The sequence below is a fragment of the Heptranchias perlo genome, chromosome 2 (assembly GCF_035084215.1).
Source record: "Heptranchias perlo isolate sHepPer1 chromosome 2, sHepPer1.hap1, whole genome shotgun sequence".
NCBI classification, from domain to species: Eukaryota; Metazoa; Chordata; class Chondrichthyes; order Hexanchiformes; family Hexanchidae; genus Heptranchias; species Heptranchias perlo.
The window spans coordinates 117,232,253-117,254,952 of NC_090326.1; the positions used below are offsets into that span (position 1 = coordinate 117,232,253).

A 22,700-nucleotide genomic window follows, 5' to 3' on the forward strand; every position below is an offset into this window, starting at 1 on the left:
TCCCCACCCTGAGCTACAGTTCCCTCCCTCTGACCCAGCAGGTAAAGCTGCCAGCCGCACCTTCACCACCCTGCATCATGTAAATGACAGTGGGGAGGTGCAGCCCCGAAACCTGTCTGATTTCCCTGTCTACCGCTGCTACTCTTGCTGACCCCAGGGACCGGTAGTGGTCCCTGGAGCATTAGTGGAAGGCTTTGACTTAATCCAATACCAAAAAAATGAATCCTCATATCTTCAGGGCTCTAAGGTCCCATTTAAATGGCCTCCTTCCTTCTGGTGCTCGCATTGGTCCCCTTCTGTGCCGTAACATACTATGATGCTATGATACTATTTCCCTATTTGGCAGTGTCAGGCTCCTTCTTGGTAGCAGGAATTCCACCAAGAGTCCACCCTACATAGGTAATGATCCCCAAACTAGGGGATTGGGTCTGGGTCACGTCTGGGTTTGGGTGGCATCCAGAAGCCCTGCCCCAAATCTCCGCCGGTTGGAGGAGAGAAATCTAGTCCTTGAAGTTATAAAAGGTGATGGCAGAGTAGCTCAAAATAGTGAAATTTGTGAGGCTCTGCAGTGTCCTGGAGCTTGCTTGATTGAGGTGAGGAATTTTCCAGATGTTCTAAATTGAGCACAGGTTTTTTTTATGCGTTGGATGGGATGGGGTGGGGGAGGGTTCAGTAGATGTTTGGATGGGACAGGCTTGATGGAGTATATCATATTTTCCCATTAATTTTATACGTTCATATGTATGTTTGTACATATGAAGCTCTTGACCCATATCCTTTTCTCTCTCTGACTTGGATTATTTGGAGGTTAGCATTTTTGTGCACATTATTCATTTTATCAACTTGGTCTCTTCTGCTGCAGCCTCGATCAAAGAATTGGGGCTTGAATCTAGAACAAGCCTTTGTATATAGCACATTCTGAGGTGATTTCACTCGCGTGGCACTGTGACACAAAATGCACTAAAAGAACAGATTTCGATGATTTACACTGTTTCTATGAAAACCCATTCAACAACTTGCATTTATATAGCACTTTTAGCATAGTAAAACGTCCCATTCATTTATATGGGAGGGAAGAATAATATTCAAATAATGAAGAAGACTACACTGAAGGTAGGTCATTTAACATTGTCCATTCCTGATGTAGAGGAATTGATCAGTGCCATTGAAAATGTTTCCTTTGACCAATTGCACTTAGGGGGAATCTATTGACTGGCTGATGTGATTACTTCACATATTGTAAAAGCTGTTAACTCCTAGGGATAAAAAGACACACTCCATGATATGAATATCTCTTTGAACTTTGAAGTTTAGATTTCAGGAAAAGTGCATGTTATGAAATCAATGTTCTAGTCATTACTCATGTCATTTTAAATTTTGAGTATTACAGATAGAATTTTATTATATTTTAGACTCCCAAGAAAAATAACTTGGAAATAATTATTTGAAATTTACATGCTTTGAAAGATTTCAAAATAACCTGTGGTATTTAGTTCAATTTTGTCATGAGTGACATTGATTCAAATAGCAGTTCTTGGTGTATTCCTTGTATCATTAAACATAGGTCTAAAACAAGCATTTCTCTGCTTGTCTGTATTCTTGTAAATGTGTAGGTGTGAAAGCTGGTCTGAAGCGTACTTACAGCAGCATTACCCAGGAACAACTGGATGTCAGCAACATGTCACAATGGAAACCTTTATTATATGCTGTGGCCTTCCTCCATACAACTGTGCAGGTACAGCCCTTTTCTGATTCATTAGAACTAATTTGTGGTGCAATTTTATTTGTAAAGAATAAATTTTAATATTGCAATTCAAATGAAATCAATGCAATAACACTCCTATTATATGTCTTTTGTTCTGGCCGTTTGTGTATTCGGTGGTCCTGTAGGTAACATCTCTCTGTCTGAACACTTTGATTGCCTTGACAACGGGCAGTTGGAAAGATTATCTGTAATCACCAGGTATTGTTCTCCGACTATAAATTTTATAATTTAATTCCTATTATAATTACTACCCATTTATAATGGAAGTCTAAACAATATAATCTCTCATTCCCAGTAACAGAACCAGCCTGATTTCCTTGCATAGAAATTGATGGAAGAAAATTCTGGTTGTTTCTGTCAGGGGTGTGTGAACCTCCCATGTCAGATTTTCCTTTCTGCGCTCTGTCCTGGCGATGCTTAACGCCTAGGCGGTAAAGATGAAAATCTATCCCAACATCTCAGCAAACCATTAGTGAGATAAGAGCTACATTAAAACAGGCAATTTTTCTGCCTGATTGTTTTGTGAGCGCTCACACTCAGTGGTATTGCTGGAAAAGTACAAAACATCCATAAATTTGTAGTCAATTCCACTATGTTGTCATGACCTTTCCTAATATGTTTACAAGAATTGGCAATATACTCTAAAATACAAGCTGCAGGCTGTAATGTCAGAAATGTTTGCTGAGTTATTACCCCAGTAAAAATGACGCCTTTTTCTGTAGAAGAGAAATTTTATTGAATTGTTCGCACTGAGGTCTAACATCTATCAGATACTAATGGGGCTCAGACATTATAAGTTAAATAAGGCAGGATTGGTTGTCAGCCTTGATGAACTGGTGACATGTTCTCAGGATAAAATGTTCCTGTGGGCTCAAACTGCACTGCAAGTCCAATGCTGTCCTTCTGCTTTTGCACAGTGTCTTGTTTAGGGGCAGGCATGCTAAATTTCTGTCAGTCCTTGGCTTACATTACCTAGACTCCTCGGATCCACTGTATCCCAAGTTCTACTCTGCAGGTGACTTGCAACTGCTCAGCATTCCTCCACTGTGCTCAGAATTAATGCTACAGATCCCCTGCCTCTACACAGTCTGGCTCCCTGACCTTGTTCATGTTGCTGAAGACCCTGCCTCTGTACATTGTCATCATTGTACACCACAGCTGAGTTGGTCTGGCTGTTTTGCAGCCCTAGTCTGTTCCCTATAAACTGCACAGGTAACATATCCATTTACATTTAAATCATTCCCCAGAAATGCATGATACTGTAATGATGCTGAAAATCCTTCCCTTTTAACCATCCGACAGAAGTTGTTATAATACATTATTAGGATTAGGTTACATCATTTTCACACCTCTCATGAAATTACCCTGGTTGATAATTAGCTAGAGCAGTGCTTATATAAAATAATGATGTGGAGATGCCGGTGATGGACTGGGGTTGACAAATGTAAGGAATCTTACAACACCAGGTTATAGTCCAACTGTTTTATTTGAAAATCACAAGCTTTTGGAGGTTTTCTCCTTCGTCAGGTGAGTGTGGGATTCGGATTCCATGGAAGGTTGCAGCATTTATAGTCAGAGAACAATACCTGGTGATTACAGATAATCTTTCCAACTGCCCGTTGTCAAGGCAATCAAAGTGTTCAGACAGAGAGATGTTACCTACAGGACCACCGAATACACAAACGGCCATAACAAAAGACAGACAGAGAGAGAGAGAGAAACATCCGAAAGGAAGAGAAAGACAGAGAATGACCCGTTGTATTAAAAACAGATAACTTTTTTTCGCTGGTGGGGTTACGTGTAGCGTGACATGAACCCAAGATCCCGGTTGAGGCCGTCCTCATGGGTGCGGAACTTGGCTATCAATTTCTGCTTGACGATTTTGCGTTGTCGTGTGTCTTGAAGGCCGCCTTGGAGAACGCTTACCCGAAGATCGGTGGCAACCTGGTGAAGCTACAACTCAGGACTACATGCATGCTAAACAGTGGAAGCAACATGCTATAGACAGAGCTAAGCGATTCCACAACCAACGGATCAGATCAAAGCTTTGCAGTCCTGCCACATCCAGTCGTGAATGGTGGTGGACAATTAAACAACTAACGGGAGGAGGAGGCTCTGCAAACATCCCCATCCTCAATGATGGCGGAGTCCAGCACATGAGTGCAAAAGCCAAGGCTGAAGCGTTTGCAACTATCTTCAGCCAGAAATGCCGAGTGGATGATCCATCTCAGCCTCCTCCCGATATCCCCACCATCACAGAAGCCAGTCTTCAGCCAATTCGATTCACTCCACGTGATATCAAGAAATGGCTGAGTGCACTGGATACAGTAAAGGCTATGGGCTCCGACAACATCCCAGCTGTAGTGCTGAACACTTGTGCTCCAGAACTAGCTGTGCCTCTAGCCAAGCTGTTCCAGTACAGCTACAACACTGGCATCTACCCGACAATGTGGAAAATTGCCCAGGTATGTCCTGTCCACAAAAAGCAGGACAAATCCAATCCGGCCAATTACCGCCCCATCAATCTACTCTCAATCATCAGCAAAGTGATGGAAGGTGTCGTCGACAGTGCTATCAAGCGGCACTTACTCACCAATAACCTGCTCACCGATGCTCAGTTTGGGTTCCGCCAGGACCATTCGGCTCCAGACCTCTACAGCGTTGGTCCAAACATGGACAAAAGAGCTGAATTCCAGAGGTGAGGTGAGAGTGACTGCCCTTGACATCAAGGCAGCATTTGACCGAGTGTGGCACCAAGGAGCCCTAGTAAAATTGAAGTCAATGGGAATCAGGGGGAAAACTCTCCAGTGGCTGGAGTCATACCGAGCACAAAGGAAGATGGTAGTGGTTGTTGGAGGCCAATCATCTCAGCCCCAGGACATTGATGCAGGAGTTCCTCAGGGCAGTGTCCTCGGCCCAACCATCTTCAGCTGCTTCATCAATGACCTTCTCTCCATCATAAGGTCAGAAATGGGGATGTTCGCTGATGATTGCACAGTGTTCAGTTCCATTTGCAACCTCTCAAATAATGAAGCAGTCCGAGCCCGCATGCAGCTCGACCTGGACAACATCCAGGCTTGGGCTCATAAGTGGCAAGTAACATTTGCGCCAGACATGTGCCAGGCAATGACCATCTCCAACAAGATAGAGTCTAACCACCTCCCCTTGACGTTCAACGGCATTACCATTGCCGAATCCCCCATCATCAACATCCTGGGGGTCACCAAAAACCAGAAACTTAACTGGACCAGCCATATAAATACTGTGGCTACGAGAGCAGGTCAGAGGCTGGGTATTCTGCGGCGAGTGACTCACCTCCTGACTCCCCAAAGCCGTTCCACCATCTACAAGGCACAAGTCAGGAGTGTGATGGAATACTCTCCACTTGCCTGGATGAGTGCAGCTCCAACAACACTCAAGAAGATCGACACTATCCAAGATAAAGCAGCCCACTTGATTGGCACCCCATCCACCACCCTAAACATTCACTCCCTTCACCACTGACGCACAGTGGCTGCATTGTGTACCATCCACAGGATGCACTGCAGCAACTCGCCAGGGCTTCTTCGACAGCACCTCCCAAACCCGCGACCTCTACCACCTAGAAGGACAAGAGCAGCAGGCACATGGGAACAACACCACCTGCACGTTCCCCTCCAAGTCACACACCAGCCTGACTTGGAAATATATTGCCGTTCCTTCATCATCGCTGGGTCCAAATCCTGGAACTCCCTTCCTAACAGCACAGTGGGAAAACTGTCACCACACGGACTGCAGCGGTTCAAGAAGGCGGCTCACCACCACCTTCTCAAGGGCAATTAAGGATAGGCAATAAATGCCGGCCTCGCCAGCGACGCCCACATCCCATGAACGAATAAAAAAAAAATTGGCTAAGTACTTCAAGGGGAAAAAATTGTAGGGCTACAAGGAAAGGGCTGGGGAGTGGGACTAGCTGGGTTGCTCTTGCAGAGAGCCAGCACGGACTGGATGGGCCGAATGGCCTCCTTCTGTGTGGTAACCATTCTATGATTCTAAGTAAATTAACAGGATTTGTAATAATACAATATACCAGCCATTTTCACAAGATCCAAATTAAAGATGCATAGCAACAGAGATAGCTTTATTTAAACAGTCATTTCCATTTGCTGGCATGTATGAAACAATAAAATGAGCCCTGTGGGTCAATTTTAACCCACCTTGCCCATTTTGAAGGGGGCATGATGCCTTTAAAATGGAGCCTTTTTACTTACACCCCAGTCTCAATGTAATTGCACTGGCGATTTTAACTGCTCGCTGCATTTAGGTGGCTGAGGTGCCTGAGGCCAAAGCAGACGGGAGCCTCATAAATTTATGCATTTTGGGGTCCAATTATGTCAATGGTAGGTGCAGCTGGTCTGCACACAGGAGGCCTTTCAAGTTAAATGTAAAACTTTCCTTTGTGAGGCCAAGAGGAGCAGAAGTTCACCGACATAAGCCCACCAACTCCCACAGCTACCTTGATTACACTTCCTCCCACCCCGCTTCCTGTAAGGATTCTATCCCCTTCTCCCAGTTTCTCCATCTCCATCGCATCTGTTTTGACGATGTCACTTTCCGCACCAGTGCTTCCGATATGTCTTCCTTTTTCCTCAACCGAGGAATCCCCTCCACTGTAGTTGACAGGGCCCTCGACCGTGTCCGTCCTATTTCTCACATTTTTGCCCTCACCCATTTCCTTCCCTCCCAGAACCATGATAGGGCCCCCCTGTCCTCACTTTCCACCCCAAGAGTCTCCGCATCAACATATCATCCTCCACCATTTCTGCCATTTCCAGCGCGATCCCACCACCAAACACATCTTCCCCTCCCCTTTCAGCATTCCAAAGGGACTGTTCCCTCTGCGACACCCTGGTCCACTCTTCCATCACCCCCAACACCCGCTCTCCTTCCCACGGCACCTTCCCCTGCGAGTGCAGGAGATGCAACACCTGCCCTTTCACCTCCTCCCTTCCCACCGTCCAGGGCCCCAAACACTCCTTCCAGGTGAAACAGCGATTTACTTGTACCTCTTTCAATTTAGTATACTGTATTCTCTGCACACAATGCGGTCTCCTCTACATTGGGGAGATCAAACGCAGACTGGGTGATCACTTTGCTGAACACCTCCGCTCTGTCTGCAAGCGTAACCCTGAACCTGCCGGTTGCTTGCTATTTTAATTACCCTTCCCACTCCTACTCTGACCTCGGCCTCTTACACTGTTCCAATGGAGCTCAACGTAAGCTCGAGGAACAGCACCTCATCTTTCATTTAAGCACTTTACAACCTTCCGGACTCAACATTGATTTCAATAACTTCAGATCATAACCACTGCTCCCATTTTTTCGGTCAGCTTCTGCTGGTAATGGTTCTGCTGCTGCCATTTACAGCTATTCCTGATCAATCTTTTGTTTCTTAATATGTCCCATTATCACCTCCCTTGCCTTGCACCATCACCTCTTTTGTCATTTAATCACTCCTGCCCTCCCCCATATCACAGACCTTCCCTTTTGTTCTTTCCTCCCCTTCCCTCCTTCCCCCCCTTTCCCTGGCTCTGTACTTGCTCAAAAATTTTAACTCTTTTCACATCTTCCAGTTCTGATGAAAGGTCTTTGACCTGAAACATTAACTTTGTTTCTTTCTCCACAGACGCTGCCTGACTTGCTGAGCTTCTCCAGCATTTTCTGTTTTTATTTCAGCAATCCACTGGGCTCCACAAGGAAAGTCACGGCCTCCTCTCCAGGCTCTCCCCTCACATGAGATCCCCCTGAAACTCCCTCCCCTTGCCTTACCTGCTTACTCACTCAGACCACTATTGTTTGTGAATTATGGACCTTTCACATTTGTGTCAGAACACTGGTAACTCGCAATGAAATTGTCACCATTATTTTTCCTTTCTAATTTTCTCCTGGGCCAAATCTTGCTGAAGCGGAGCATCTCGCGGCATACACCATTAGTTAGACTTTTTCCTGCACCATGCAGCTCGAAAAAAATTTGGCCGTAACTTGCTGGAAGTGCGTGCTTATAATGGCATGGCGAGGGCAACGGAGCATCTGGGACCTCAGTGAACAGCGGGACCAATTTTGTATCTTCTTAACCAATGAGAATTAAGGAATGAGAAAAAAACTGAAGAGCGAAGGAGAAGGAGAGTGAATTAGAGTGGGTGAATTAGAGTCAAATCAGGTACAGGAAGAGAAATAAAGAGAGGGAAACAAAGATTGCATTAAGAGCAAGAGGAAAAACAGACAGAAAGGAAAAGTCAGAAAAAAATGTAAAAATTAAAAATTTGAAATTTTAAAATTCTCTAAGAAGAATTTACTACATGCAGGAAGGAGACTGAACAGTTTAAATTGTTCCCTTTCTGGTCCGGAGAGGTTGATTGGCATTGCATTAGTAATTAGCACGTCCTTAAAAGGATACTTACACTCTTAATCACCAGCCCTAACTCTCTGCGGCACATTTAATGGGCAATTAAAGTACAAATCCAGCAAGTTCTTAAAAATAACAGGGAGGCTAGGGGCGAGGTGCTGTTTGTTCAGCGAAGCGGCTAAATCAACCAGTACGTTCCGGAGATTCGCAACTCACGGCGTATCTCTTAATCCCCTGAACTTGCTGGTTGATTTGCGCATTAGTAACAGCACTATTTTCCAGCAAGATTTGGCGTCTTGTGGTTTTTCTTTCCTTGTAAAAAGTGTTCACCATCTTGCATCTTCCTTCAACCAGGAAGGTGGAGCGGTCTGAACTACAGACTTCTTCAGGATCAAAGCATTACCATTTCATAATTAAATTGGCTGCCTGGTGATGTTGTGGTGAACTAGATAACACCCATCCAGCGATCAGGCTGAGCAATGACTGAATTTAACAAATTGAAACAGGTGCATTTGAATGACAGGCAGTCCCTGGAGCACACAATCTGTGTTGTTACCCACTTTTGGATTTGTATTTATTTTTTGTACTTCAGTCCACTTCATTGAAATACTACCTTTGTAAGGCAATCAGTGAAAAGACTAGTAAATAAAAATATGAAGCATAATAATTGTACAAAGTAATTCTAGTTCCTTTTTCCAAATAACATCTACAGGAAAGGCGCAAGTTTGGTCCACTTGGATGGAACATCCCATATGAGTTTAATCAAGCAGATTTTACTGCCAGTGTTCAGTTTGTGCAGAACCACCTGGATGAAATGGACATTAAGCGTGGTGTGAACTGGAACTGCATGCGCTACATGCTGGGGGAAGTACAGTACGGAGGACGTGTAACAGATGATCTGGACAAGCGACTACTCAATACATTCGCAGGGGTGTGGTTTGGGGAAATTATGTTCACAGATAAATTCTGCTTCTACAAAGGTTATGTCATTCCACAAGGCAAGACAGTTCAAGATATCATGCAGTACATCGAGAGTCTGCCGCTGGTTGATAGTCCTGAGGTATTCAAGATTTTGTCTGCCAATATAAAAATCTACCTGATGTTAAGTTCAGCATTTTTAATAATACATACCTCCTCTAAGTTCGAAGAATGACCCTGTTGTTTTCACATTTCTAATATATTTATTTGTTCACATCCCAGACTTCAGCAACAGTGCTACAGGGCAGGTTCAACACAAATAAATGGAAAACATGACTGGTTAATGATGTGACAAACGGAAAAGGAATAAGCTATTCTGATAGAGTAGCGGTAGTAACTATTCTGTTTGGAATTTGTTTGAATAATTATAGTACTTCTAAAAAGGCATCTCTTATTATTTATAATAAAAAAAGAAAATGCTGGAAAAGCTCAGCAAGTGAGGCAGCATCTGTGGAGAAAGAAACAGAGTTAACATTTCAGGTCGAAGACCTTTCATCAAAACTGGAAGAAAGGTCTTCGACCTGAAACGTTAACTCTGTAGTACCTGTTCCTCACTGTTTACTTATATACCTTCATAAGGTCACCTCTTAGTCTTACCCCTTTAAGACTAAGCTCAGGTTTCTTCAATTCTTCCGTTCATCATCAATCCTCTGCCATGAGGGATCAGTCTTGTTACTCTTCTCTGTACTGCTTCTAGAGCTTACATATGTCCCTTGTGTCTCAATAACCAAAAGTGAGGCAGACCCCCAAAAATAAACACAAACTTGCCTGTCTGCTCCTCTTCAGCTGGACCGCCAGATGATACCTGGTGGAGCATGTGCAGCACACGCTCTGTCCTGTGCTTCTCCAGGCTGCATAATGCCAGCCCGGGCTGCTATCACTCTGGGTCCCTCCCAACAGTTCTACCTTCTTCCAGCCCAGAGACCGGCCAGGCCGCCTGATATTGCTGCAGCACAGAGACTGCGGGTTGCCCCGGAGTGCTCGTTTTCTGCTTGCTTGCCGAATGCTAATCATAGAATCATAGAAATTTACGGCCATTTGGCCCATTGTTTCTGTGCCGGCCAAAAAAGAACTATCCAGCCTAATCCACTTTTCTGCTCTTGGTCTGTAGCCTTGAAGGTTACGGCACTTCAAGTGCAATCCAAGTATTTTTAAAATGCGATGAGTGTTTCTGCCTCTACCACCCTTTTAGGCAGTGAGGCCTGGCCCATAAAATGGACCAGGCCTCCCACTGGGACTATCAGGTGGCCAGCTGCCCGAGGTCTGCTTGGGGTGAAAATCTACCCCATAATCTACTGTTTTCGTTTTATAGTTCAGTATTATGTTTGCTTTGTTGCCTGATACTCTACAGTGACTTAACACTTTGAATACTGTGTCATTTGAAATGCCTAGATTTCTTTCAGCTTCACCGTAGGTATTTCACCATGGTTCAAATTGTATACCATTCATTACAGAATTAATCCAACATATAGGCAATGTGCCATTGCATACAAAATGTTCACATAGGCTCAATGATTATGTTTTAACATTAATGGGAAAAGCTGAGATTTACTTTTTTTAAATATGTAACAGCACAAATATGTATTTAGAATATTTTATTTTTATAGGTATTTGGGCTTCATCCAAATGCAGATATAACTTATCAGACTAATATGGCAAATGAGACCCTTAACACAATAGTCAACATACAACCTAAGGACAGTGGCGGTGGTGAAGGAGAGACCAGAGAAAGCACTGTACAACGCCTTGCAAATGAGATGCTGGAAAAGCTACCACCAGACTATGTTCCACATGAGGTAAAACACTAATAACCTCAGATTTTCAGCTTTTATTTTGAGGTGAAATAATCAAAATTCCTTGACTTTAGACATCACACACAGTCTTTTAGTGAAGCCTATGTGAATTCACTACTATAGTAAGAAGTTGAAATTAACAGATGACAATTCACAGGATAGATACAGATGAGGAAGACCATTCCGTTCATCTTGGCTCATCCATCGAGAAAGAAATTCTTACAATCTTACAACCTCCCCATCACAGTATCTGTTTCTTAAATGACTCCATGGTTTTTGCTTTCAATTTATTTCATGTATTATTTACTCTTTGTGCAAAGAAGACTTTTCCGACATCAGTCCACAATTTGCTTTTTGGTCGTTTGAACCTGTCATTGTGTCCTACTGTCATGGATTAGTTTGAAATAGAGTTTTGGATTTACTTTTTCTGTACTGTACTATTTACTAATTGTTTACAATTTTGAAGTAATTATACACTAAGGAGCTTAATATAGAAAATATTGTCTATTTAGGTGCTTAATGTATGTAAGGTAATTACTGAATTATTTTATAATATAGTATTTATTGACAGCATTACTTCTCTACGGTACAGTTCTTCTAGGGCAAGACAATAAAAGCTGCTTTTATGTAATCTACAAATACTGTAGAACCAGGGAGAAATATTCATATTGATAATGTGCTTCAGATTTCTTGGCAGATTATTTCACAAAAAAACCTTCATATTTAGATTAAGGATTACTTAAATGTTAATGTAAATAAAACATAGGAGATGCTATTAAAAATAAAAGAGCTGCAGCTTTTAAATGTTAAGTGTCATATGCTGAAATAAAATAAACATTATTTTGGCTATATTATGCAGGTGAAAGCTCGACTGCAGAAAATGGGTGTAATCCAACCAATGAACATCTTCTTACGTCAGGAAATTGATCGAATGCAACGAGTTCTTGCACGAGTTAGGAGTACACTGACAGACCTGAAATTGGCTATAGATGGTAAACTTTTATTTCCATTATTGAGGAAACAGAAAGCTTGTGTAATATTAAACCTGAATTAGTAGACAATCATTACCATCCTAGTATTCGCATGATACAATGATAATTGACTTTCAAGCGACTTTGAGGACAGTTGGACCCAATTGAGGATTCCGACATGAAATGCACTATTAATATGTGATTGGTAGTCAATCAACAACCTCCCTTAGCAGATTAGTGATAATGGCAAGGGCACCAATACTAAGAAGGCTAACCATGCCTAGCAAATATGATGACAGCATAATCTTTCGGGCCATAACCTTTTTTTAAATGCATATGTATAATTGAATGGGGAAAGAAGATTTTTGGGTTTAACCAAGGACAGCAAGCTGTGAGAAACCTGGGATCCAAGCTGTTTAAAGCCAATATATTGCCCCATCTGAAAATAGGTTTTAAGTTTGGAGAGCTTACTGTGTAGGCCCATGCAGTCATTTTTTTAAAACTGGAAAGTCCCCCCAAAAAAATCAATAGTTAAAAATGTGATGGAATAATAGGAACAATTTCTGCCTGTGCTTCACCAGGACGTGAGAGCAACAGATTAATTGAACTAAGTTAATATATTTCATTGTTTGCGACATTTGTATTATTCCCCCACGGCTGTTATTAATTTGATTAAAAATCACTTTATTTCAAGTATTTACCTTATATTGGGGAAAAAAATAGCAAGCATGTTTTGTTCCACCATGTAGATAGATATCTGTTGTATAGCTGACAAAGAAACTCTGAGACTTGAGGCAACAGCTGCTGAATAAGGTTATCTGATGGCTGGATATGAGAACATGTACTCAAATATCAAGGGCTCAGTGCCTACCGTGATTGAGTTGCAGAGAGACAAGCAGCTGCTGCTGAAGCTCTGTACCTAGAATTGGTAGAAATACAGTGTGATGGTATGTGTCCATGCTGTGGTCAGGAGGATGCTGGCAATACATTTTATGCTGAGCTATGCTAAACACCATCCAACACTTGTAAGGAACACCTGGTAACTGCTGTCCAGCTAGCAAAGGCTCACACCCACACATGTCAGACTGCAGACTATTGCCCTCTCCCTGTTTGCTGTTAGTTCCCTTTCTATATTGGGTGATCGCATTGTGCTTTAAGAAAAAGTGTAGGTGTCTGTGGTGATTTTCTGATATTATCAAAAAGGGACCTTAAGGGGAAAAAATGGCCTGTTACATCACTGTAATATGATGTCAAATTCAGAAATTAGATTAAACTACAACCCCAACCTCCCTTTCCTCTCCAAAGTCCTTGAATATGTTGTCTCAGAAATCCGTGCCCACCTCTTCTGCAACTCCATGTTTGAATCTCTCCAATCAGGTTTCAGCCCCTGTCACAGCACAAAAACGGCCCTAACCAAAGTCACAAATGAATCCTCTGTGTCTGTGACCATTGTGCATTATCCTTTCTCATCCTCCTCAATCTGTCTGCAACTTTGAACATGGTCATCCACACCATCCTCCTCCAAAGCCTCTCCTCCATTGTCCAGCTGAGTGGAACTCCTCTCACTTGGTGCGATTTTTACCTATCCAGAGAATCTCCAGGAATGGCTTCTCTTCCTGCCACCACCCTATTACCTCTAGAGTCCCCCAGTGATATATCCTTGGCCCCTTCCTCTTCCTCAATTTTGTGGATACAAAATTGGCCAAGAGACAGAAAGCAGAGAGTAGTGGTGAACGGTTGTTTTTCAGACTGGAAGGAAATTTACAGTGGTATCCACCGGGAGTCAGTATTAGGACCAATGCTCTTTTTGACATATATTAATGACCTGGACTTGGCTGCACAGGGCATAATTTCAAAATTTGCAGATGACTCAAAACTCGGAAATGTAGTAAACAATGTGGAGGATAGTAGCAGACTTCATGAGGGCATAGACAGACTGGTGAAATGGGCAGACGCATGGCAAATGAAATTTAATGCAGAGAAGCGTGAAGTGATGCATTTTGGAAGGAAGAATGAGGAGAGATAAAATAAATTAAATGGTCCAAGATGAAGATGCTGGGCATAGAGAACCAGTGGAGCTGAGCAAGGACCCGGGTGGGGGGGGGATGGTGATGGGAGTGTAGGGCTTTGCGTGGCTGACATAGGCTGCAGCATTCTAAATAAGTTGTAGCTTGTGGAGGCTGGCAACGAGAATATTGAAGTTGAGCCTCAAGGTTGAAGCTGTGGGTTTTGACAGCAGTGGTGGGAAAGATAGGATTATCAGTGGGTAATGTTTTGCAGATGAAAGAAAGCTGGTAATGAATTAGATGTGGGGGAGGAAGCTGAGCACGGGGTTCAGTTCACCAACATCCTACCCCCCTGGACTTAGCCTTATATGACACCTGGGGAGGGTGGGTTGACAGAATCAACATGAAAAGCACACTGGGGCTTGCAGGAGCTGAAGAGAATGGCTTCAGGTTTTCCAACATTTGGTCGGAAAATATTTCGGCTTATCCAGGTCTTAATGTCATACAGGCACTGGACAGTGTAGCAATGGTCTTGTGATTGATGCAGAACATGGAAAAGTAGAGCTGTGTGCCATCAGTGCGGGAGCTGATCCTGTGTTTCCATTTCCAGATGATGTCGCCAAGTGGTAGCATATAGATGGTGAAGAAGAGGGGACACAGGATAAGCGACATTATGTAGATGAGGAAGAGGAGGGGACCAAAGATAGATTCTTGGGGGACTCCAGAGGCAATGGTGGGGGCAGGATGGGGAGGGTGCAATAAGTGAAGTCATTCCTGGAGACGCTCAGGTTACCATCAGGTTACGTGTGATTTGGTGATGAGCAAGACTGCCACCGCGGCAGTTTTGGTGGGATACCAGTTCCTAGACTTACCTTAGCTAGCTATCCCTGTGAGGTTACTGAAGCTCTTACAGCACTCTGCGGCAATTCTTGGAGTGGTGGAAGTATTACTGACCTCCCTCCATACCACCTGCAACACTCTCTTACATGGTTTCCTGCCCTCACAACCGAATAATCTTGCTCTTCTGCCCTGATTTTTCACAACAGGGTCTTTATAGATGTGTCCAAGAATCTGGGAGCCCTTCCAGTCACCAATATCCCCAAGACTACTGCTGCTTCAGCTATTCTTGCAGAAAGTGATCCTCCCCTTTACCTGGCTGCAGCCTTTTCCCTCCCTCTTCTCAGCAGTAAATCCATCAAGAGCGGTCCTACCACTCCAAAGCCACCCTGCACGGCAAATGGGGGCCCCAGGATGAAATTGTAGCGGGTTAGCTTTGGATTTACTTGGGTGGGTGGTATTACTATTCCACCGCTAACCCACAACAGGAGGGAAATTCAGCCCAGAACGTTAATTCTTTTTATATTGTTTATTTTTGAGAGGAAAAAGTTGTGGCAATATTAGTACAAAGGTAGGCAGATAGGCACCTAAGGATCATTATGTGTTGAAGCTGCTGGAGTTAAAGTAGGTCACAGCATGTAAATATGTATTGAAATTGTTTTGAACCAGCCCTGAGTCGTAGGATGGGAATTTCTTCAGAGCAGCTCCCGTTCCGCTGCCATAACTTTGCCAGAAGTTCAGCGGAAATGCTGATTACGCATGTAAACAGGGGTTTCTGCCACACCTTCAGCAAAGTTACGACGGAGGTACGAGAGCAGCTCCAAGGAAATTCCCGGCCTTAATGTTTTAGAGTATGCATTTTGTGAAACTTTGAGCCAAAATTAAAAATTCATTGGGTAGCAAAAAAACTACTGATGAGTCTTTATGAAATTAATTTGGCCCGATTAAGGAAAATATCAAGATGGCATTCAAAATAGAAACTGATCTGTTTGTGCTTTGACTGCAAAAAGGAGATCTGGAATTTCAGACTAGAATTTAATTATTACTGGTGTGGGTGTATCAATAAGAGGTAGTCTGGAAGCATGTGTTGTCCAGGTGAGTCACAAATGTCCATGATGGGAGGAGGTGAGAAAAAAGGTTTCATGATCTAAACAGCTTACCGGTATTGTTATTCTTTACATAAAGTTGCCATTTTGTTTTAACCTTCTACCTCAAGAGGTTACAATACTAGATTGACAGTGTAGTTTGCCATTATATATGTTTAAAGCTTTTCCAGCTTTTCTGTCAGAATTTAATTTTGAATGCAGAAATTGCTTTCCCAAATGTCTAGAGGTGAACTGATTCAATTTTAACTGCAAAAGAACAGGTTAATTACTCAGGCATTGCATTTTATTTCCATTTCCATAATGTTTGAGTTGAAGAATAATCTTTCCTGACATCTGTGAATGAGTGAAGATGTGCACTGAATGCTGGGAGGTATAGGTTTTGATGATCACAAGGTCAACTAATGGCTGTGCATACATGATCAGTAGCAAAACTGTTACCGTTTAAAAACATATAGAAAGTAGCAGCTTCATCTACAGATGTAGATCTCTGATTTACATGTGTAGCTACTGTATATTGTTTCTCCCATTTAAAAGAAAGTAGTAATTATTGTAAGTGGGATAAAGAGATTAAATGAGATCTCTGAGTCACAGATAAAGGGTCCTTCTTAGACTTCATGTTCAGTGACTGAGTGATTATGAGCCCTAAAGAACAAATGGAAAAGTTGAGAACTGCATGTACAGTATGATAATTTTGTTATCATCACTGTAGTCAATGCTCTTATTTACAGATTTGGGCATTGTAATCTCTACACTGAGATTCCTGAAGATACTAGCCACTTTGAACCTTTAATGTAATGCAAGTGTGGGAATTAATTACAATCAAACTTCACTATAACGAACCCCCTCGGGACTGACAGAAAAGATTGCTATATCAGGGTGTTCACTATAGTAGAGTTTGGTGATTTGCTGCAACAGAAAAATTAAGAAACGACCAATTTGAATTCATAGTATCATAATAGGTACAGCACAGGAGGAGGCCATTTGGCCCATCGTGCCTGTGCCGGCTCTTTGAAAGAGCTATCCAATTAGTTCCATTCCCCTGAAATTTTTTTCCCTTCAAGTATTTATCCAATTCCCTTTTGAAAGTTACTATTGAATCTGCTTCCACCACCCTTTCGGGCAACGCATTCCAGATCATTACAACTCACCACGTAAAAAAATGTTTCCTCATGTCGCCTCTTTTGCCGATCACCTTAAATCTGTGTCCTCTGGTTACTGACCCTTCTGCCACTTGAGACAGTTTGTCCTTATTTACTCTGTCAAAACCATTCATGATTTTAAACATCAAATCTCCCCTTAACCTTCTCTGTTCTAAGGAGAACAACCCCAGCTTCTCCAATCTCTCCACATAACTGAAGTCCCTCAGCCCTGGCACCATACAGTGTACACTGCATCATGTTATTTGTGCTTTTCTCAGTGCATGCTGTTTATATCTTGTTAACCAGTTCAAAAAGATGTTCAGGTAGAAGGTTAAAACAAAATGGCAACTGGTGAAGTCTCACACAGTTGCGATTGCCTTTCTGAACTCATCCAGTGAAGGGATAATTGGCTCTGTGCCTTCCAAGTCCTCATCACCAGAAGTTTCCTCATCCTCTCCCTGACTCAATGTCACTCATTCAGTAATGTCCTCATCGCTAATAGTTGCTCGTGCAGGGGCTTGGCTATTTTCTTTTACGGTCCAAATCATTGATGGTTCAAAGTTTTGTTTTCAGAGACAAAAGAAGATCTCTTACTCATCATCTTCATGCACGCTGCCTTGCTGTAGTTGCCTCCCCACTCCGTTGCCTCGTTGCAGTTTTTGTGCAGATGACGGGCCATCTTACCAGGCAGAGAATGCATATGTCATGTGGAATTCACACTACAATTGGTTATCTTTCAATTAGCCTCAGCTTGAATTCCATCGTGGAATCCGGGTCAGTCTGGGTCAACCCTGCTTAAGTGTCCTTTGTAGTAGGGCTAACCGCCTTTGAAAATAATCAGGTGTTACTGTTGGGATCCTTAAAACTGGGTGTTCGTTACAAGCATGGCCCGTTATAGTGAAGATAGACTGGACTTCCAACTATGCTATTTGCAAGTTACATAATAGAAATGATTGCTGTATGCAGGGCTTGTGAACATGAAAAATTGTTAACATTCTGCCATAAATTATTTTGATTTCTTTTCTAAACTTTCAAACTTTCTTTCAAATAAAGTTTGGGCTGCTGCTGCCTCATGCTCTCCCCCACCCCTACTTCTGCTTCTCAACCTCCCCTCGCCCGACTTACCTAATTGCTAGCCTGGTGGCCTCTGGGATGCCCAATTGTCGCAGGCCTAAAGCCTCTGAAAGCCTATTTCGGGCAGGCAGCTAGCCAGTGGAATGTTAATGAGGTCTAGCTGTTAAAATGGACCGGGTGTCCCACCGGCTTTCTGCCCGGGAGTTAAAATTCCCCCTAATGGCACACTGATATTAAAAGCACATTGTAAAATTATTACTGCATGGTAAATTATACCCTTCAAAAATATAATTACTGTCCCTTTGTATTAAGTGTTTGATTTTGAGGACAGACAGGAAACCTAGTTAGAAGCCATTTTGATCCCAGGTGTCTAACAGAAAATGCTGGAAATACTCAGCAAATCTGGCAGCATTTGTGAAGAAAGAAACAGAGTTAACATTTCAGGTTGATGACTTTCATCAGAACTGGAAGAAGTTGAAGGTTTAACAGTTTTTAAGCAGGTACAGAGCCAGGGAAAGGGGGGGCGGGGGAAGTACTAAAGGGAAGGTCTGTGATAGGATGGAGGGCAGGAGTGATTAAATGTCAAAAGGGATGATGGTGCAAGGCAAGGAAGGTGGTGATGGGACAAGTAAAGAAACAAAAGATGGGTCTATAGGAGCTGTAAATGGCAACAGCAGAATCATTACCAGCACCTGCAGTCCGAAAAAATGGGAGCAGTGGTTATGATCAAAGTTGAGTCCAGAAGGTGCCTAATTGAAAATGAGGTGCTGTTCCTCGAGCTTCTGTTGAGCTTCATTGGAACAGCATAGGAAGCCGAGGAAAGAGAGGTCAGAGTGGGATTGGGATGGAGAATCAAAATGGCAAACGACCGGAAGGTCAGGGTTACGCTTGTGGACTAAGCGGAGGTGTTCAGCAAAGTGATCACCCAATCCGCTTTTGGTCTCCCAAAGGATTTAATCACTCCTGCCCTCCACCCTATCAGAGACCTTCCCTTTTGTTCTTTCCTCCCCTCCCCTTCCACCACCCACCCCCCCCACCTTTTCCCTGGCTCTGTACCTACTTAAAAACAGTTAAATCTTCAACTTCTTCAAGTTCTGACGAAAGGTCTTCGACCTGAAACATTAACTCTATTTCTCCAAAAATGCTGCCAGACTTTCTGAGTATTTCCAGCATTTTCTGTTTTTATTTCAGATTTCCAACATCCGCAGTATTTTGCTTTTGATTTTTTTTTGTTCTACAGTGTCTGATGCAGGATTCTATAATGTTTGGAAATTATGGGGAAAAAAAATTGGATATGGGCCGTTTTTGGGCACGGGTATCGTGATGTGCTATCACCCCACACCCAATGACCCCTGCACAGGCAGGATTCAAGTTTCGGCTGGCAGGTGGACTCAGCTGCATTCAGCGTTCCATACCGGGCCTTGAATGTGGAATCAATGCAATTCGCAATTTGCACCACCTGGGGGAGCTCAATCTCTTAAAGGGAGGATATTTCTTAGAAATCTCTTAAAGGTAGCTGGTACCTGTTATTTGCTGAAAATAACTGTCTGCCGTCTGCATGGAGTCTAAATGGAGATCAGACATCGCACACGTAAAACACAGATGCAGGTTCCATCCTTATGTTTACACACTGATGAGTTATGTTAAAACATTGACTAAAGGTTGCACACTACTAAATCCCACATCCTCCAATCTGCATGCCGGATCTCAGCAATCTGCCGACTTGAGTTTGTACCAGGCCTGCGAGAGTGCATGCACCAAGGTTCTCTGCTGATGCACTAGAGACCTTGGTGCAAGAGGTGGACAGAAGGAGGGACATCCTATATCCGCAGAGGTGGGGCGGGGGGAACAAGAGGCCTCCAGACATATATTCAAAAGGCAGTGGGAGGCAGCAGGGGACGAAGTCAATGCCAGGCGCACAGCATCATGAACATGGATGCAGTGCAGGAAGAAGTTCAATGCTTTGACATGAGTGGCCAAGTTGAGTGATGTCAACTGTCAAGTGGCGTCTCCTACCAACTGTACCATGGACTACACCCCCATCACCCACATACCAACAAACTCTTTCCATCAGTACTCAGCTCTTACAACCAGATGCTTCCTCTCACCCTTACACATTACCACTGTTTCAACTCGCCCACCCACAACTCACAGGCCACACACACTAGCTATTCAACCATGACAGGCACATCACCCAGACACACGTCCCGCTTTCTTGCAGGAGATGGTGGCAGATATCATGAGGCAGCAAGTGGCAGTTGCATTTATCCCCTCAAGCCTGTTCCACCATTCAATTAGATCATGGTGGACCTGTGACCTAACTCCATATACCTGCCTTAGCCACATATCCCTTAATACCCTTGGTTCACAGAAATCTATCAATCTCAGATTTAACATTCACAAGTGAGTTAGCATTAACTGCCATCTGCAGAAGAGCGTTCCAAATGTCTCCCACCCTTTGCATGTAGAAGCATTTCCTAACTTCATGCACGTCCTGGCTCTAAATGTTAGGCTGTGTCCCCGCATCCTAGTATTCAAGTCTAGGAGATCTCCAAAAACAGTTACAAATGTCTCGTCATCCTGAAGCAATAATCCAGCCACTAACCTGTAAATCCTGCATGGTTCCTTTAAATAGTGCTGGTTGGGGTCTGCCAGGCACTCTAAGACACATTCAGATGGTCGGGGTTAAGACTGTGCGTAGAGTTGAGCAATAGGTCCCAAAATGGTGTCTATCACTTTAAATCAGCTTTGCACACCGATTGAAGCCATTTTTTCCCTACTTTACATGATTCCAGTGTTCGTTATCTGTGCCTGTGCTAACTCCTATACCAAGATGGCGTCCGGCGCACGTCACGCTGGAAACGCGTTACACGGCCCAATTTAGCGCCCTATGATTTTCTTAGTTAATTTTGTCAATGAGAAGCTTTGCCTACTGGTTAAGTATATCAGAAACTTGGGTGCACATTACTTATAATTTACTGACCACAATGGTCGGAAATTCACGGGCAGTGACATCAGATTTCCGATATGCACCACTGGCGAGCAGACTGATGGGGCCCGATGTTACCAGGGCTGCGGGTTCCCGGCGGGGGGGCTATCAGCGCCCAGCGAAATCAGTCAGCTCCCCGCACGACCGTAGCTCAATTGGATCCACTGACCTTGTCTTCCGGGTTCCCCACTGCTGATCTGCGCGTCGGGTGGGCTCCACATGCACAGTATGATCTGTCAGCTGGAGGAGCTCTATTTAAAGGGGCAGTCCTCCACTGACAGATGCCGCAACAAACAGAAAACATCACAGCATGGAGCAGCCCAGGGGGAAGGCTGCTCCCAGTTTAATGATGCCTCACTCCAGGTATCAATACATGGGGTGAGGAGGAGGGGGAGGACAGAGATCTTCCCCCCAGCGGGCGGGAGGAAGCGGCCTGCCTCTGCCACCAGGAAGGCCTGGCTCGAGGTGGCAGAGGAGGTCACCAGCACCACCAACATATCGCCCACCTGCATACAGTGCAGGAGGCGCTCCAATGACCTCAGTAGGTCAGCCAAAGTGAGTACACTTACTCTTTCCCCTACACTCCGTCTGCCACATCACCGCCCCCACCCCACATCTCCTTCTGTACTGCCAACACTACTCTGTCACATCACCCCTTATACCCACTCAAACCTCATCCTCATCTTACCTGCACCTACTCACCTCGCCAGTACTCATCCCGCCACTACCACTCAACCCAATCCTCATACAATCTCATGGCTCTATCTCATACTCACCCCCTCGTGCATCTCTTTCACGGCCAGCCTCACTCAACCTGCCACTACCTATGCTGCAGCCACAGGGCATGCATCACATATGTGCAGTAGGCAGTGTAAGGCAAACGTGTCGTGAGCATGAAGGGGATGCACAAGGGTGTTTGAGGGTTTGTCATGGTTGTTACTTATATTGAATTTCTGACCAACTCACATTACATATTATATTGGCACCACTACTGCCACGTCTTCACGAATCTTGTCTGGTTTGTGCAATAATGCCCTTTCCTGAGGATCACTATGAAGACCCACAACTGATGCCACCCATTGTGTCACTGCAGAGTGGGTGTAGGTGTATTTGCAGGGCTCTTTTGTGCAGACGGCTGAGAGATGTTGGCAATGTCCCCGGTTGCACCCTGGAAGGATGCGGAGGAGAAGTTGTTTAGGGCCGTGGTGACTTTGACAGTGTCAGGTAAGAAGATGGTGCTCGGGCCAGCCAGGAGCAGCTTGGCATGAAGGAGGCTGCAGATGTCCACGACTACATGTCGAGTGACTCTGAGCCTCCGTGTGCACTGCTGCTCAGAGAGGTCCAGGAAGCTGAGCCTCGGTCTGTGGACCCTGTGGCGAGGGTAGTGCCCTCTGCGACGCATCTCTCTCTGCGGTAGCCCTCCCTCCTGCTGTACAGGTGGATGTGTCACCGCACTCTGTTGTGGAGCTCCACATGTCAGAGGTGGACGGCTTGGATGGTGAGGCTGGTGAGGCTGGTGATGCTGTTCGCCCTCCGAGGAGGTCATGACTGCAGCTACGGCAGCCCCCATCCGCAAGATGTACATCTGAGGGGGTCCGCAAGGTAGGTACATGTCTCTGGACCCCGGGGTAAGTGTGCAAGTTGGTGACTTTGATTG

At 44.1% G+C, this 22,700-nt stretch overlaps 1 protein-coding gene across 1 annotated transcript in view; it reads left to right on the forward strand.

Annotated features, from left to right (window-relative positions):
* The window catches only part of dnah5l (dynein, axonemal, heavy chain 5 like), a 352,990-nt gene that overhangs the window by 303,402 nt on the left and 26,888 nt on the right, over positions 1 to 22,700 (forward strand). Inside the window, exons 71-74 of the mRNA XM_068006271.1 lie at positions 1,614 to 1,735; positions 8,863 to 9,210; positions 10,736 to 10,924; positions 11,781 to 11,913. Of these exons, the coding sequence (XP_067862372.1) occupies positions 1,614 to 1,735; positions 8,863 to 9,210; positions 10,736 to 10,924; positions 11,781 to 11,913 (792 nt within the window). The remainder of the gene's footprint in view (positions 1 to 1,613; positions 1,736 to 8,862; positions 9,211 to 10,735; positions 10,925 to 11,780; positions 11,914 to 22,700) is intronic.